The sequence below is a fragment of the Tupaia chinensis genome, unplaced genomic scaffold (genome assembly GCF_000334495.1).
Source record: "Tupaia chinensis unplaced genomic scaffold, TupChi_1.0 Scaffold000099_1, whole genome shotgun sequence".
Taxonomy (NCBI): Eukaryota; Metazoa; Chordata; class Mammalia; order Scandentia; family Tupaiidae; genus Tupaia; species Tupaia belangeri.
In genome coordinates, this window is record NW_006159563.1 from 3,463,620 (window position 1) to 3,481,352 (window position 17,733).

Genomic DNA, 17,733 nt, shown 5'->3' on the forward strand with positions numbered 1-17,733 from the left:
CCTTCGTGGTATTTATTAAGGGACTTTCCCAGGCTCTGTGGCCCTCAAGGAAGTGAGTAGGTTGCACTGGGGCAGTCACAGAGCCTCCAAGGGGCCCATGGGCCAGTAGTCCCGCTCTTGCCTCTTTCCACCCTGGGCTCTGGAGTGTTAGCTTCCTGGAAGGTGAGGGAGGGAGGCTGGGGCCTACCTTGGATGCGTCCAGATCAGTGGGGTGCTTCATCACTCTGGGGTCATAGCCATTGTGCCTCAGTTTGATGACAGGGTCAAAAAGGTCAGCAAACACCTGCAGGAGGGAAGATGCATCTGAGTCCTCCTTAGTTGGTTCACCTACTATTCAGGATCTTTTCTCCAGCTGCCTGTATCCTAGCGGTAAGGGAGCCAATCCTACATGGCTGACTGGAGTTCAAATCCCGTCACCAGCAGCTTGAGAGTTATACCAGGTATGGGACCAGCAGGTGGCATGGCAGTTAAAGTACCGGACTCCCACATGGTTGACTGTGGTTCAAGTCCCAGACCCAGTGGCTTGAAACTCACACTGGGTACTCGTACATGCATGCCCAAAATCTGAAGAGGAGAATGGAGAAAGGATTGCAGTGTGGCTACCCACCCCGGGGTGGTGGTGGTGGTGGTGGTGGTGGTGGTGGTGTGATTTCTCACTTTCTGTCTTTCTGTCTCTTCAGCAAGCACCCACACACTGTAACAAATCTCTCTCTCAAAAAAGAAAGTTATACCAGGTGGATGTGCATGCATAATCAAAATCCCAACAACATGGAGAAATGGAAAAAGGATTTTGGTGGGACCATGCCCCACTGAGGGAGAGCTATCTTCCTCTCTCTGTCTCTGTGTCTCTCCCTGGAGAACCCACACTTCCTTTTATAATTAAAAATAAAGAAATAAGAAGAACATACAAAAGAAAAGAGAGAGAAAGAAAGACCTTTGCATTCACTCGCTCCTCCCATCTTAAGGGACAGAGTTGATGCCCCCTTTCCTGGAAACTCTTAGTGCAACCATGCGGGAAATGGCTTTGGAAGTATATTGGTGGGTGATAATAACTAATGATAACAAAAACAAGCTTACACCAGAGAAAACCTTTTGGAGGCATCTTGCCCCTTAAGAGAGGACAAAGTTGCTGACCTCTGTCCTCATAACCTCACTTCCTAGTGATTCTGCCAAGATCACTGCCATCAGCATGAGCAAGGAAATCTTGTCTTAACAATTCAACCACACTAGAGTAAAAAATGTTGAGGGCCAGCCAGTGGCATAGCAGTTAAGGCAGCCGGATCTCTCATGGCTGATGGCATGGTATGTGTCCCAGACCTAGTGGCTTGAGAAACATGCTGTACATATGTGTGTGTGCCCAAAAATCCTGGGAGGAGGGAGAGATGAACGAGATGGGACTGTGGTGTGACCAGGCCCCATAGGGCATAGGGGGTGCTTTCCCACTCCTCCATCCCTAGTGAGTGCTCATGCCCTCTGCCAATTAAAAAACAATCACTGGGACCAGCAGTTAGTGTAATGGCTATGTCTCTGGACTTCCATGTAGTTGACTGCGGTTCGAGTCCCGGACTCGGTGGCTTAAACTCACACTGGGTGTGTGTGCGTACATGCCCAAGATCCCAAGAGGAGAATAAAGGAAAAAGGTTGCAGCGTGGCCATCTCCCCTGGGGGTGATTTCTTGCTTTCTGTCTCTCTGTCTGTCTTTCTGTCTTTCTGGTGACCACACACACCCTATAGTAAAAACCTCTCAAAAAAAAAAAAAAAAAAAAAAAAAAAAAAGAAACAGTCACTAACAATTCAGTATATACTTTCAAAAAAACTAATAGGCTAAATCTCAAATGTGCACAACAGTATAATGTCAAATGCTGAAGATGATGAATGCTTGTATCCTTGATTTATTACACACTGCTAACATGCTTAAAAGATATACACCCACAAAGATGTACACCAATTGTATGTAAATTAAAAATTACATTAAGATCAGTGTAATGGCTATGTCACTGCACTCCCATGTAGTTGACTGTGGTTCGAGTCCTGGATCCAATGACTTAAACTCATGCCAGGTGCATGTACGTGCTTGTCCAAGATCCTGAGAGGAGAATGGAGGAGAAGGGATTGCCGTGTGGCCATCCCCTGGGGGTTGATTTCTTGCTTTCTGTCTCTCTGTCTCTATGTCTCTCTGTCTCTCTGTGTCTTTCTGCTGAGCACATGTGCCTTATAGCAAAAACCTCTCTAAAAAAAAAAATTACATTAAGATGAAAAAAATTAAGAGATTTCCTACAAGTCTTAGGATTTGTGGAATAAAAGAAGCTGCCAGACCAGAGGATAAGCAGTTTTGTGCTCAAAACGGAAGGTTAGTTGCTACAGTGTACAAAACATCCTAAATTTGTGGGAAGCCCAGCTGCACTAGAAGGAAAGCACATGGCAGCAGGAGGGCAAAGCAGAGACCTCTCCTGCCATGGAGACCTTCCCTTGCCCAAATGGTCTTGTGCAGAATCTATTTTCAAAGAAACACAAACTTAAGGGATATCCTTTAGGAAAAAAAAAAAGAGAGAGAGAGAGAGAGAGAGAGAGAGAGGGAATTTGAAACAGAGCACTCTGGAGCCTCTGGAACCCATGGGATGAGGGGAGAGCCTTGGTCCAGGAAGCCAGCCAGTCAGCTCTAGTTTGGGTCAGAGCTGTGGACTACTGTATGTTATTCAAGATGGCTCTCTCTCTTCTTCGATGGTTGCCTTCCTGGGAAATGGCCTTCAGCTCCCTGCGTAAGACAATGTGAAGAGGATGGACCTGAGGAGACAGGTGGCAGGAATTTGCCATGAGATAGAGGTTGCAGTGTGGAGAGGGATGCATGGTGGCCGAGCTTGGATAGCAGCAGACCAAACTGTGCTCAGTGCCAGGACAAGGATGCTGAGATTAAGGGATCTGCCCAAGAAATGTGGTGAATTCAGTAGTCTGAGCTAATTGGTTGCTCAATCTGTAAAAGGTAAGAGATTTCCCAGACTAAAGACATACTGAACCCTCCCATGATCCCCACTCAGTAAAGTCCAGCTACAAACACATTAACTGTTACTGTTTTTGGTAACTGAACATCATTAGATTAGATTAGATTAGATTTGATTTTTTTTTTTCCTGTATCAGCTCATCCCCTTGACAAGCTCAGAGAGTTCTGTCATGCAACTCACTCTTCCATGAGGAGGTACATTGTGGCAGGAGTAAAGGAAGCTTGGCCTGGGAAGCTATGGACCCCATTGTCCCAGAAAGCATTCCAGATGGTTCTGCTAGCACTGGCTTCCCTTTTTTGGAGCCCTTCCTGAGAAGGCAGAAAGCTGGCCTCATAGAAGAGGACTCTAGGATCAACCACACCTAGAGCATACTCCCTTACCCTCACTGGAACCACCAGCCAGTAGTTTTTACCTCATAAGACTCCTCATCACCAGCAACCATGCCCACGGTCTTTATGAAGGGGTGGCCAGGGTTGTCCACTCCAGTCTGGATGCACTGGTCCAGGGTGTAGCCATTGGGTGTCACCTTGTTGCGGAGCTTGGCGTAGATGGAAGGGGTGAGGCACTCGGCCATGCAGTTGTTGTGCTTGCGCAGGTCAGGGTAGTCTGCACTATGCGGGGAGGAGAGAGGCTTTCAGCCAGCAGCACTGGGGTCGGGGGAACTATGGGACCATGTGGTTTTTGCCCATCCTTCCACCAAGGTTTCTTCAGCCAGAAGACACAGGAGAGTTGCCCAGGAGTCATGGCTACTAAGTAAGCCAGGTTAAAAAATAATTGTCCCAGTGAACTGCCAGAGAAAGGAACCTGCCTGCCTAAAGATCCTGTGATGATGGCTATAGAAGTTCACACACTGTGGCTCATGTAAGAAGAAACAGAAATAATTAGAAAACTAATTGAAATTGTATACAGGCATTTTGTTTTAAACCCAGTTTTGATAAAACTTCAAGGACCATCACATATTGCTCCCTCAGGTCCGTGTTGGAGAGGCTACAAGCCATGCAGGTGGAACTACATAGAAATTCATTTATTTCTCTATCCTCTGTCTATATGCAAACCCCATAAGAGCAGGGACTTTGTCTTGTTGAGAACAGTGCAAGGCTACTGAAACAGGCATTCGGTAAATATCTGTTGAAATAATACATACAAAGAAATCAAATGGGGTACTGTCTTCCTCTAGGACATGTACTCGTTGTAGAATAAAGAATTCATGAGTACTGTAGGCCCAAACACAGGTAATCTCACCTCAGGGATTCCTGGGGTACATGGTGGCTGCTGTTGATTCCCTGAGAGATCCTGATTTCCACAAGAGACAATGCATGTCTGTCAGTGACACCCCAGTGGGTTCCTGTCTCTCTCATCCATACCTGCCTCTGTGGAAACCCATGAAGTCAGCATACCACTTAAACCCTATTTAGCAAGTGTTGTCTCATCCATGGCAGGAACCCAAGAACTAAGAAAACTTGTCTATTTTCATCCCTCTCAAGCCACTCTTCCACTTACCATTTACAATATCCCTTAAAGCTGATACTTAAAATCAGAACTATGATAATGCATTTTCTGGAAGACCGTAGAGCAGTGAGTGAGGCATAGGTCTTGATTAAGGGGCCTAGATTTGCATTTGGGTGCAGTAGTTGCAAGAACTTGGACTTTGCTTAATTTTTCTAAGCTCCCAACTCATTACAAAAGAATGCTAAGATGAGTAACAGATACTCCATGTAACATACATGCTCAGCAAGTGTTAACTACCACCACTATTACTGTTCCACTGCACTGCAAGCTCTAAGAGGAAGGATGGCATTGGAACCTTCCTTGTATTTGCCACAGGCCACTGAAATTGCTTAATGAGTCTCAAAAATGATCTTCAATTTGACTGAAGTCATTTTCAAAGGTCAATAGAAGCTCCCTTGATAATAGTTTCCAGCAGTGGAAAGCATATTTCTGGCTGACAACTGGAGTTATTTTAAAGCCAGGAAGACTTACCTTGGGGGAAATAGCTTATGCTGCTCCCGGGTCTCAGCACACACCTTCTGCCTGTTCATCAGGTACCCAGTGGTCAGGGCACTGGTGCCCATGGTGGCAAATAGTAGAGAAGCATTGCGGCCAGTTAGCAACCTAGAGAAGGTGCTGGCCATCCTTCTTCTTGGATGAGTGTCTGGAAAGCAAAGAATCTGGATTAGACAACATCAGAGGATGATCCTGAACCATGGCATAGAGATCAAACAGGCAAGGAAAAAAACAAACAAACAAAAAACCTGCAAGAGCCATAGCTATGTTTTTGTTTTCCTATTTCTTCCTTTATTTTTCTTTCTGTTGCTTGGTAAACTCAGTAGTTTTAGACATTGTGAATGTCTAAACTGCCTGAAGTCTATTCCATTTTCTCTAATTCCATGGTAAAAACAAACAAACAAACAAACAGGATTTCCACTTCCAGTTGTTTGAAATACCAAGTACTCCTTTGGACTCTGACACTGAACAACACTAGACCCTGAATAAGATAGATTTTTGGACTTCTGGGCAGTAAGAAAAATCTCTGAGGATACTCTTCCACTCTACTCACCCCAAATGAATTCATGTCAGAGCAGGGGATAACAAGTCAGGAAATTTGGGTTACCTTGAGCATTAAGGTCAGGATGCCAGCAGTGGGATGGGGAGGACACTTAAAGAGCTGAAGCTACCCAAAGTCCACAGGCCCCCATCCCATGGTTCCCAAAAGAAGCATACTCAAAGACTCAAAGCCACTATGAGGAAACTATATTCAAGTTTAAAAACAAACAACAAACACCCACTCAAAGATCATCAAGCACATAAGGTACAGTGATGAGAGTCAACAGAAAGACAAACCACATATTGGGACCTACAATAACTGAAGATACTAGAAGTGTCAGATAAGAATATAAATTAGTTCTAGATAAAATACTTAAAGAACTAAGTATTGGAATCATAATTATAAGCAAGTAACAAAGAGACTATTAAGAATGGCCAAGTTGATTTGAAAGAGAACTAAATTGAACTACTAGATATGACACAGCTGAAGATAAAATAAGTGAACTGAAAGATATATCTTAAGAAAATACCTAGAATATAGCATGGAAAAATAAGAAAATAGACAATATGAGATATAAATAAAAAGATATGATGGCTAGAATGTCAAGGTAAAATGAACATCTAATTAGGTCCCAGAAAGAGAACAGAGAAAACAGAGAAACCACATCTAAAGAGAAATGGTTGAGAATTTTAAAGAAAATTTTCAGTCATTTCTGTTATTGTTTCAAGTATTGTTTTCTGATGAAACTCAATAATCCTTGATTTAAGAGGCATAACCCAACCAAACTAAAAAGAAATTGACAGACAAATAATAATGAAACTGCAGCATATTTGCAACAAAAGATATTAAAAACAGCTAGAGATAAAAGACAGTTTACCTAAAAAAAAAGAAAAAAAGGGGAGAGAGAGAGAGAGAGACAAGCACTGGCTGAATTTTCAACAATGAGCTCAGGAAATGAATATTTTTCTAGGCTAACAAACAATCATCATCAGTCTATAATTTGGTATTTAGTAACTTTTCAAAAACAAGAGTGAAAAAGAAAAACATGAATAAAAAGCAAATCAATAGCAAAGGAATTACTAAAATATATACTTGAGAAAGAAAGAAAATTGGGACCAGCAATTAGCGTAATGGCTATGTTACTAGACTCCCAAGTAGTTGAACGCAGTTCGAGTCCCAGACCGGGTGACTTAAACTCACTCCGGGCACGTGTGTGTGCACGCCCAAGATCCGGAGAGGAAAATGGAGGAGAAGGGATTGCAGTGTGGCCATCCCCCTGGGGGGTGATTTCTCGCTTTCTGTCTCTCTGTCTCTGTCTTTCTGGCAAGCACATGCACCCTATAGCAAAAACCTCTCTCTAAAAAGAAAAAAAGGGGAGAGAGAGAGAGAGAGACAAGCACTGGCTGAATTTTCAACAATGAGCTCAGGAAATGAATATTTTTCTAGGCTAACAAACAATCATCATCAGTCTATAATTTGGTATTTAGTAACTTTTCAAAAACAAGAGTGAAAAAGAAAAACATGAATAAAAAGCAAATCAATAGCAAAGGAATTACTAAAATATATACTTGAGAAAGAAAGAAAATTGGGACCAGCAATTAGCGTAATGGCTATGTTACTAGACTCCCAAGTAGTTGAACGCAGTTCGAGTCCCAGACCGGGTGACTTAAACTCACTCCGGGCACGTGTGTGTGCACGCCCAAGATCCGGAGAGGAAAATGGAGGAGAAGGGATTGCAGTGTGGCCATCCCCCTGGGGGGTGATTTCTCGCTTTCTGTCTCTCTGTCTCTGTCTTTCTGGCAAGCACATGCACCCTATAGCAAAAACCTCTCTCTAAAAAAAAAAAAAGAAAGAAAATTAACAGCAGAAGGACAACTTGAAATGCAGATAATAAAGAAGACATACTAATCTTAATAAATACTTACGTAATTATCAACAAGCATTGAAAATCAGGATAAACATGGACAGATACCCTGCTGAATCTTCTACTGCCCAAAGGCCAAAGGGCAATTAGGCCACAACACCTAGCAGGGATCTATATAATGTAAGTCTTTGAGTGGAGAAGAGAGCCAGTACCTCTCAGTATTCTCTATTTGGTATCCAGCTGCCCAAATGAAGAAAGTATAAAGTTTTCTAACATTTGGAAGGCTTCTGGGACTCTGCTACAAGATGCTCCGAGCTTAGGTGAATTGATTGCTCTAGAGAGCTTGTTGATGTGGACAGCCGTAGCTCAGAACCTGTGCCACCGGCGAAGGATAAATGCCTCCTAATAGTAATAACCATCACAGAATTTGGCATGGCTGCACAATTCTAAGCATATCCATCTGAATTTTGTTTGAGTTTTAGGAACCAATAAGTCTATCAACTTCCTGCTCCCAGAAGCCATACCTGGAAGCTTCACTAAACTTGAGAGTCTCAACTAAAAGCATCAAAGATATCGAAAACATCAGCAAGTTGTTTTTCTACATTATCCTATGGAATCAGATTAGCAGACAGCCTTCTTCTATGCTAATGTCTACAATTTTCTAAATCCTAAAGGCAGCATGGATTACTAAAGATGTACAAATGGGCTTTTTCTTTCTTTTTTACTTTTCTTCCTGTTTTTTCTTTTTTTTCTTTTCTTTTTTCTTTTTTTTTTTTTGATATAGGTGTGTGTGTGCTCTCTCTCTTTTGAGAGAGAGAGAGTAAGAAAGCAGGGGGCAAGGCCATGCCACAATCCCTTTTCCTCTACTCTTCTTTCAGGACATTGGGAACATATGGCACGTGTTGGAGTGTTTTTTAAGTCACCAGTTCCAGGACTCAAACTGCACAGTAAGTAATCTATGTGGGATCCAACTGCTTTAACCAACACACTACAAACTGGCCCTAAATGGGCATTTCTTGAAGTTGTCCTAAGGACTTGCAGTGCCCCAATGTTAATCTCTGCACATACACTTCTCTGCCTCCACTAGACCTCAGGTTGTGGTTAGCATCTTTCCAAGAACATCTTTCCAAGGGCTGCACTGATGCTTCCTGGCCCTTGTGTGCCACAGGCAACACTAACATGTATCCTTTAGGCTGTCCTGTCTGTTTCCAGATCCTCAAATCTGCTTTCTTTCATTTTTAATTTTTAATTTATTTATTTTTAAGTTTGCTATAGGGCGTGTGTGCTTACCAGAGACAGACAGAGAAAGAGAGGGAAAGTGAGATAGCAAGCAACCAGGTCCAGGTGCGGGAGTCCAGTACCTCAACCACCACACCACTTGCTGGCCCCTCAAATCTGCTTTGCTAGATGAGCAATGCTGTCACTCTGAGGTTTACTGTGGAACTCAAGAAAGTAAAAGAAGCTTTCCCCAAATTCTCTGTAAGCACTAGGTACTCATAAGTAAGCCAGGACATATTCTTCCTAAGCTAACTGGAAGTACAACCACTTCTTTTTTCTTTTCTTTTCTTTTCTTTTCTTTTCTTTTCTTTTTTTTTAAACAGAGAGACAGAAAGTGAGAAATCATCCCCCAGGGGGGATGGCCATGCCACAATCCCCTCTCTTCTATTCTCCTCTCGGGATCTTGGGCATGCATGCACACGTGCCCAGCATGAGTTTAAGCCACCAGGTCTGGGACTCGAACCATGGTCAGATGCATGGGAGTCCAGCAACATAGGCCTTATGCTAACTGCTGGTCCCAGTACAACCATTTCTGAGGTTAACCCAAATATCTGGACCTTGATTTTCCTTTCCTTAAATTTCCCATGCACAGATATGTGTTCACATCAGCATTAGGAGAAAGGGGAGGTAACAGTCTTACATGTATAGCTCAGTGACAACTTGTGGTATTCGATGGTCTTCTCCTTGTGAGAATGATATGAAGGTGAATGTCTGGCTAAAAATACTAATGTTAGAAATGTCATAATATTCGCATTTTAGTTTCTGTGTATAAACATACTAATTTACTTCCAGGACTTCCAACACTGTACTCATGTAAGCAATCAATGATGTATGATTCAAACTGATAGACCCAGGGGGGCTTGGGATGTAGCAAACAAAGCAGCTATGGAACTGAAATCCTTAAGTGCTCCTGTTCCAATTCCTTGTAAATAATTGACATAGGGAGCAGCAGTTAGCGTAATAGCTATGTCACTGGACTCCCATGTAGTCAACTGTGGTTCGCGTCCTGGACCTGGTGGCTTAAACTCACACCAGGCACCTGTTCATGCATGCCCAAGATCCCGAGAAGAGAATGGAGGAAAAGGGATTGCGGCGTGGGCACCTCCCTGAGGGGTGATTTCTCACTTTCTGTCTCTCTGTCTCTCTCTATGTCTGGCGAGCGCACGCACCCTATAGCAAAAACCTTAAAAAAAAAAAAAAAAAGAATTGACATAGACTCCATGTTTAGGTAAAGTGAAGAGTTCCTGCTTCCCTATACATTTCTCTCACTGAGACACATGGACACTGGGGGCCAGCAGATGGTGTAGTGGTTACATCGCTGGACTCCAACATGGCTGACCGTGGTATTGAATCCCAGATCTGGTGGCTTGAAAATCATGCTGGGTGCATGTATATGCATGCCCCAAATTCCAGGAGGACAAAGGATTGTGGCATGGCCATCTCCCGTGGGGGGTGATTTCTCACTTTCCCTCTCACTATCTCTGTCTCTCTCTCCGCCAAGTCATGCACCCTATCACAAAAACCTCTAAAAAAAAAAAAAAGACACACATCCATTGGAATTTGAAGCATTAAGTGTTCCAACGGATACACTTGAGTGTGAGACTGAAACAAGTCTCACCGAACTGAACTGTTTGGAGATCTGCGAACGGCTTCCCCATGCTGTATAAAGACCTAGAACTACATTTGCATGAAATGGCATTTCCTCAGGACTAAACATCTCTGTTGCTTGTTAAAGTTAGTCTTTTAAAAAGCTGCAGAGGCAGAACATCGTCTAACATATTTCTCTGTTTTCTGGCAGACCCCAAATACTAAACAAGCACTATCTGCAGCTGGAATCCCTACTGAGAAGAAGCTCAGTTTATTGCATGCACTGATGGTAACCTGTGGCGTGAATCGGGAAAGCCGGGCAGAGGGTTTGAATGTAAGAAGAAATCTGTATCCACCAAAGCCATTGGTCAGTATTTGGTTTTGCCGAGTTCCCAAACATGGTGGTTTTATAAGTCCATTTATCTGTGAAATCCCTTGGACAAAAAACTTTAGAGCAAAAGAAATCTGACGCTCACTTGCAAAGTACTTAATATTTTTTGATTCCCTCCATGCCCTGAGCATTGCTGTAACTTACTGCACTGCTGTACCCGGCTCGCCTCTCAGTCACGGGAACAGCACTTCGGGAGTCTTGGACAATCCTGCTCTCCCGGTTGACATCTCCCCTCACAAAGCCTTCCTCTTGCACTCTCTCAGAAATCAGCTTACTGTGGTGACAAGTGATCAGACCAGTGATAACCTGTCTTGTGACATTAGGTGTTGGAGACATACCATGAAAATCTCCTATTAAAATTCCTATCTACCAACTATAGAAAATAAAGAAAACAGTTCTGTTATTAAATAAGCATTAAACCAATGATGCGCATTATAGGCAATCAGCTAAAGAGATTAAGACAGAAATTTTACTATTTGTTGTTTGTTTTTGCTATAGGGTGCCTCTGCTCACCAGAGTGGGGTGTATATGTGTGTGTGTGTGTGTATGTGTGAAAAATCACCTTCCCCCACCCCCGGGTGGGGGGATGGTAATGCCCTAATCCCTTCTCCTCAATTCTCCTCTTGGGAGTTTGGTCACACACGCCCACGTGCACAATGTGATTCTCAAGCCACTGGGTCCAGGACTCAACCGCAGTCAGCCATGTGGGATCGAGCACCTTAAACTCCATGCCACCTGCTGACCCCAAACCTCATCCTTTGATATTGCCAGGCAGATAGGATTCATTGCATGCATGTTCTTTGATAACTCAAATAAGAAAATCTGACAGCACCAGCTATCGTGTATAATGCACCCTAAACTCACCATCAACCAGGGTGGCTATTTGTGTGAGCTGACTGCCTTTCTCATGAGAAAAAACAAAACTCTTCCTGTCTCTATGACAGCAGGTAGTTTTACAACTTGGAGCCAGGGTTCTATGTTAAACTATGAACTTTCCACGAGAGTGGGAAGTTGGTGTGATCTTTCTTTTTGGAAAGGTTTTTGCTATAGGGCGCATGTGCTCGCCAGAAAGACAGAGAGAGATAGAGACAGAAAGCAAGAAATCACCCCCCTCCCCCAGTGGGAATGGCCATGCTACAATCCCTTCTCCTCCATTCTCCTCTCGGGATCTTGGGTATGCACGCACATGAGCCAGGCGTGAGTTTAAGCCACTGAGTCCAGGACTCGAATTGCAGTCAACTACATGGGAGTTCAGCGACACAGCCATTATGCTAACTGCTGGTCCCTGATCTTTCTTGATGTCTACATTTCAGAGAAGTGGCTTCCAAGTCACTGAGCAAAACAGTCTGGGGTTGTAAAACTGGCTGCGGACTTCAGTAGCTTTTAAGGAGATTTACCTCTAGAAAAAATTTACAATGACAAGTTTAATTAAGGAAATGTTCTAACAAAAACGGGGCACAGAGGCCTTTATTAGTTTGCTCTGGGGAAGACTGATTTGTTTCCTCATCCCCCAGGTGCTGGGAGCAGTGCCGGGAGCTCAGCAGAGACAGCACTGGGAACCAACACCAGAGGGACAAGACCCTGTGAAGGTAGGGCTGGCCTCGTAGCTTGTCTTGGTTCTCATTAAATGTCTGGTAATCAAGTGAATAAACTGCCATCACAACTTGAGCATCATAAAGGATTTTTATTATTATTATTATTATTATTATTATTATTATTATTTTAGAAAGGATTTTAGAGGTCACTTAGCTGAGCTATGTGACTGCAGTCTCCACAATTGAGAGGCAAGCGGTGTCCGGTGCCCTCAGCACTCTTTAACTATCAGCAATGCTGGAGATCTTGCCACATTTTTTTGTTTGTTTGTTTTTGGTAGAGAGGTTTTTGCTATAGGGTGCGTACGCTCACCAGAGAGAGAGAAACAGAGACAGAAAGTGAAAAATCATGCCCCCAGAGGGGATGGCCACACCATAATCCTTTCTCCTCTGCTCTCCTCTTGGGATTTTGGACGAGCACACACACACACATGCCCGGCGGGATCTCACCATATTCTAAAACAACCCATTTCGCTGTTGGATAATTGTTTTATTATATCATTTTTTCCTATCTTAAAGGGAGGGGCGGTGAGAGTACTGTCAAGGGCCAGGTACTTTCTCCACAACAGCCTCAAGGAGCAGCGATTTACTCCATGCCACAAATGAGGGAACTTGAAAACTGGTGTCAACAGCCCAAGGTTAACAGGCTAAGGGCAATCACGTGCACCAGGCACCCGTTCTGCACCAAGCACTCATCCAGACAGAGGTCTTGCTTTCCCACAGGTTTATCAAGAGCAATATGACAGTATGTTTGGTGGAATCGACCCTTTGCCTACCAAGGAATGGAGGTGCCAGAGAGTCCTAGCTGCGTCGGGTCATCCATGGTCTCTCAGGGATGCCAAGGGGCTTCCTTCAGTCAGGGTTTCCCCAGAAGGGTGGTGATGGGTGGAAGTGGAGAGGATAAATACGAGACCAAATTGCCACCACATACTGGCAGCTCTGAGGGGAAACAACCAGAAGGTGGCCCTTGGGACTCTCTCCACAGGATTGCCACTGTCCACAGACTTTCAGATGGGCAGATGGTCAACAGTGGTCAGCAAGCTATGTGAGTCAAAGTCAAGTGAGTAAATAGCACTGGCATCCCTCAGGTGGAGAGAAGCCATGTGCACAGTGAAGGGGGGAGAGCAAGAGAGGATGAGGGACTGGAGATTGTAAAAGTTATTTTACTCATGTGTTTGACTAACAGTTAAGCACCTGCTAGTGGCAACGTTTTTTGGAAAGATTTTTGCTATAAGGCGTGTGTGCCTATTGAAGGACAGAATGATAGAAAGCAAGACATCCCCCTTCCCCCCAAGTGGGGATGGCCATGCTGCAATTGCTTCTCCTCCAGTCTCCTCTCAGGATTTGGCAAAGGACGCACATGAGTTTCAAGCTGCCTGGTCCAGGACTTGAATCTTGGTCAAGCATGTGGGAATCCAGTGCTTTAACCACTACACCAGCTGTTGGTCCCACTGGGTGGCAACTTTGACAGAATTCTTAGAGAGGAATATGCTTATATAGACCTTACGAAGTGCTGAGTATAGCTTTCTGTTAGTTTTATAGGTATTACCTGCTTAATCCTCATCAGACCCATGAAATAGATGCTTGTATCCCCATATTAAAGGTGAGCAAATGGCAGTAGAGAAAGGCAAGATAACTTGCCCAAGATGGCACAATGCATGTACGGCAATGATGGGATTCAAAGCCAGCAGTGTTTGCACAGTCTGTGCTCTTACCCGGTGCCCTCCTCTGGGCAACTAGGTCATGCAACAGGTGCTCTGCTGGGGAAGCCAAGTGCCGTGGGGCCTCTTGGAAAGGCATAGCTTAGGACAAGACAGATGGGCTCTGCTGTTTGAGGAACTCTGTCAGGTCTCAACCATGCCAAAATAGAGCTTGCTCTCACCTGTCGTGGGACTAGTACCCTGCCGCGAAGAACTGGAGTGAAAACAATGAACCGATACCCCTCCATGTGCATAAACAAAGGACCATGGATGCCCGAAACATGAACTGCCTCTTTATGGGCCATTGCTTTCCACGCATCTTCCAGGTAGGGAAGTGGCCATTGGCCTCAGCCCTCACCAGACTTGGCCCACCTTTGAGTACTGCAGAAAGGAAGAAAGGGCTAAATGTGTGCCCTGTTCTCTTCGGAGTCCAGAATCTTAAGGATGAGGACACTGCATCTTGCACTAGCGACATGAATACAAGGTTGGCTCTGAAGGGACTCCATAGACATTAAATCTCCTGAATTCTGGAAGGTTAAATTCAACTAGGACTTGGGGCCAGCAGGTGGCATAGTGGTCAACTCCAGTCCAAGCATGGACCTGGTAGCTCGAAACTTATGCTGGGGGAGTGTCATGTGTGCCCAGAATCCCAGAAGGAAAGTAGAGGAGAAGGGACTGCAGCATGGCCATCCCACCTGGAGGGTGACTTCTTGCTTTCTGTTTCTCTCTGTCTCTCTGATGAGCACATGTGCCCTATAAGGAAAACAAAACAAAACAAAACAAAACAAAACAAAACAAAACAAGTCAACAGGTACTGAACCTGCCTAGAATTTTATGGCTGCCTCTTTCCAGAGAGCCCAGGGGGAAACCCATGATCTGGGACATCTCTGACTGACTCTAAAGTCCAGGACACTTGCAGGTATAGGCATGGATTTCATCAGGGCCAAAGCCAACCAGGCGTCAGACATAGTCATGGGAAAGGCTTCCAAATTTCCCCATAGCACCCACCTCTTGCTTGACCACACATAGCAGAAGCTCTCTACCACAAACAGAACAGGTGTCACAATATGAACAGACCTGAAGCCAGAAAGCCTGGGTTCGAATTCAGCTCTGCCACCTACTCTTCCCTATTGTCTTCAGAATGTGACTGTACTTTCCAAGTCTTGGTTCTCTTAAATGGGAAATAAAAATAAAGTTGGACTCTGGATTAGGATGGTGTGACTGATGATTTTTAAACTTTTGATGTATTTATCAGGATAATAAATGCATTTCCAATTTTTATTATTTTTTTTGAGAGGTTTTTGCTATAGGACACGTGCACTCTCCAGAAAGACAGAGAAACAGAGAGAGAGAAGGTGAGAAATCACCCCCCGGGGGTTGGCCACACCGCAATCCCTGCTCCTCTATTCTCCTCTTGGGATCTTGGGCACAAATGCACACGCACCCAGCGTGAGTTAAAGCCACCAGGTCCAGGACTTGAACCGCAGTTAACTACATGGGAGTCTAGCGACATAGCCATTATGCCAACTGCTGGTCCCCCAACTTAGAAATGTCTACTTACAATGGGTTTATTGGCATATGACCCTATGGTAGGTCAAGAATCATCTTCATTAATAATAATAATACTTGTGGAGTTAACAGGTGGCATGGTGGTTAAAGATGCTGAATTCCCACATGGCCAACCATGGTTTGAGTACCGGACCTGGCAGCTTGCTTTCTTGCTTTCCCTTTCTCTCTCTCTCTCTGGTTAAATTTAAAATAATAATAATGAATGGAATGAAATAAATAAATAGTCTTTTAAAAATTAATAATACTTGTTCTGAGGATTAAGAGAGATAGTCCATGTAAAGCCAGCAGAGCAGCACCCAGTACTCAGGGAGGGCTGAGACTGAGTCAGCATCTGTTACTATGACGTTACACTACTTTGAGAGGTCACCTGCTACAGTTTGGGTGTCCCCCCAAAACTCATATATTGTGACTTGGTTGCATTGTAAAGCTACTAAGTGGTGTCCCAGGGCGGGGCCTTTGTCTGATAGTCATTAAGGCAGTTCCCCATGACTGGGCTCTGGTGTGTATATAAGGAGAGGAAATGGGGCTGTAACGGGAGGGAGAAGCTCACAGATAAATACCACTCTCTGCTCCGCTGAAAGTTCCACCTTCCAGTATTTTTTTTTTTTTTTTGATGTCTTTGGACTGTCTAGCCACCAGAACCGTAAGTTTCATAAATAAACTTCATTTTTAATTATCCACCCAGTTTCAGGGATATCTAATGGATTAAGACACCACCTCTGTGTGCTCTCCAAAAGAGCGTCCGAGAACATTCTTCCTGCACCTCAGCAAAGGGCCCAGCAGCAGAAAACTCAGCTTTGCCAAGGGAAGGGTCTGAGGTCCCCCTCTTTCCTCTGACAGAAGAGTTGCTGACAGACACATCACAAGTGCCCCCAGAGACTCGGGAAGGCCTGAGTTGGTAAGCTGTAAAGTCTTGCTAAAGCCACAGTGGCTCTTCCTGGACCCTTCCATCTGGGACCCCACCTTCCTGTCTCTTTGTCAGGCCACTTGTTGGGCTGGGCCATTTCCTAGTGCCTTCCTGTGTTTGCTCAGCCAAGATGGCACCTTTTCCCTAAGCTCCGTCTCTCCTGAGACACAGATGCCCCTTGGTCTTGAGTGGCTCTCAGCCAAGCAGGGGCGCTGGGGCCTGCAGATGTGCATCCCTGCAGGCCAGCCCTGCTTCTGCCTTGCAGACGTCACAGTCCTTTTGTGCCTGCACTTGCTCCTGTGCATTTCCGCCTGCAGCCCGGGCCCTCACATGCAGATGTTGAAAACGCTTCCCAAGAACAGGCCATTAGCAAGGCAGCTGGCTCTGGGAACCCGGCATGTGACTACCCACGCCTCGGCAGCTCCTTCTCTACAATGGGACGAGGAGACCTTACCTAGGCGTTCTGAGCATGAAGGGACAGGTGCCACAGGCATTGAATAAACTAAGTCTTTTCCCCCTCTTGACCCCACAACCAGGGGATTGCCATCACTCCCTCTCCAAAGCCGCCACCCGATGATCCCAGGCAGCCGGAATGTTTGTTGATGGTAGCTTGCATTTTTAGCATCGAGTAATTTTGCTGTTTTACTTTGTTATCTCTGTGAGGGCAAGACTTTATTCCAGGAGGTGCTCAGCACATATTTTCAGATTTACAGAACATCCTTTGAAAGTCAAAATCAGGACTTACGAAGTGGATTTAGCCATGGGGCTCCCTGTTTCTCCTTTCAGGCCCACCGCTTCCAGTGTCTCCACTGCCTCCCTGGCCTCCCCAGAGAGACCCTGCACCTGCACTTTCCCACCTCTTGCCCTTTGCTTGGGTGTTTCCTTCTACTTGGAACACCCTGTCCATCTGGCACACCCAAAGCTTCCTGTCTTTTTAAATGCTTTCCTAACTGACGTCTGTGGAGCTCCTCCCGTGAGGGCACCCCCGCGTGAGGGCATCACAAACATCACGCTACCTCAGGTCTTGGCAAGGAACCTGACAAGAGGCATTGTGTAATTTGTAAATGGAGAAACTGAGGCTCCAAAAGAGTGACCTGCTCCAGGTCTTGGTGCCAGCACGGTGGCAGAGCTGGAATTTAAACCAGATTCGTCTTTAGCCTTGGCTTCAGGTTCCTTATGAACGGCAGCACCTGACGTGTAGACCCACACTGACCAGCCATCGGAAAGAAAAAACCCTGTGGCTTAGAACCTAAGAGCGCCACGGGTCACTCCACTCTGTTAAATCCCTGGGACCGCAGGAA

General features: G+C 44.9%; 1 protein-coding gene across 1 annotated transcript in view; it reads right to left on the reverse strand.

The window, feature by feature from the left end:
* Window positions 1–17,733, reverse strand: part of CKMT2 (creatine kinase, mitochondrial 2) — a 30,903-nt gene that overhangs the window by 10,287 nt on the left and 2,883 nt on the right. The window contains exons 2-4 of the mRNA XM_006143500.3: window positions 4,980–5,151; window positions 3,412–3,610; window positions 188–283 (exon numbers count right to left, since the gene is read on the reverse strand). Coding sequence (XP_006143562.1) covers window positions 188–283; window positions 3,412–3,610; window positions 4,980–5,131 — 447 coding nt within the window. The 5' untranslated portion in view covers window positions 5,132–5,151. The remainder of the gene's footprint in view (window positions 1–187; window positions 284–3,411; window positions 3,611–4,979; window positions 5,152–17,733) is intronic.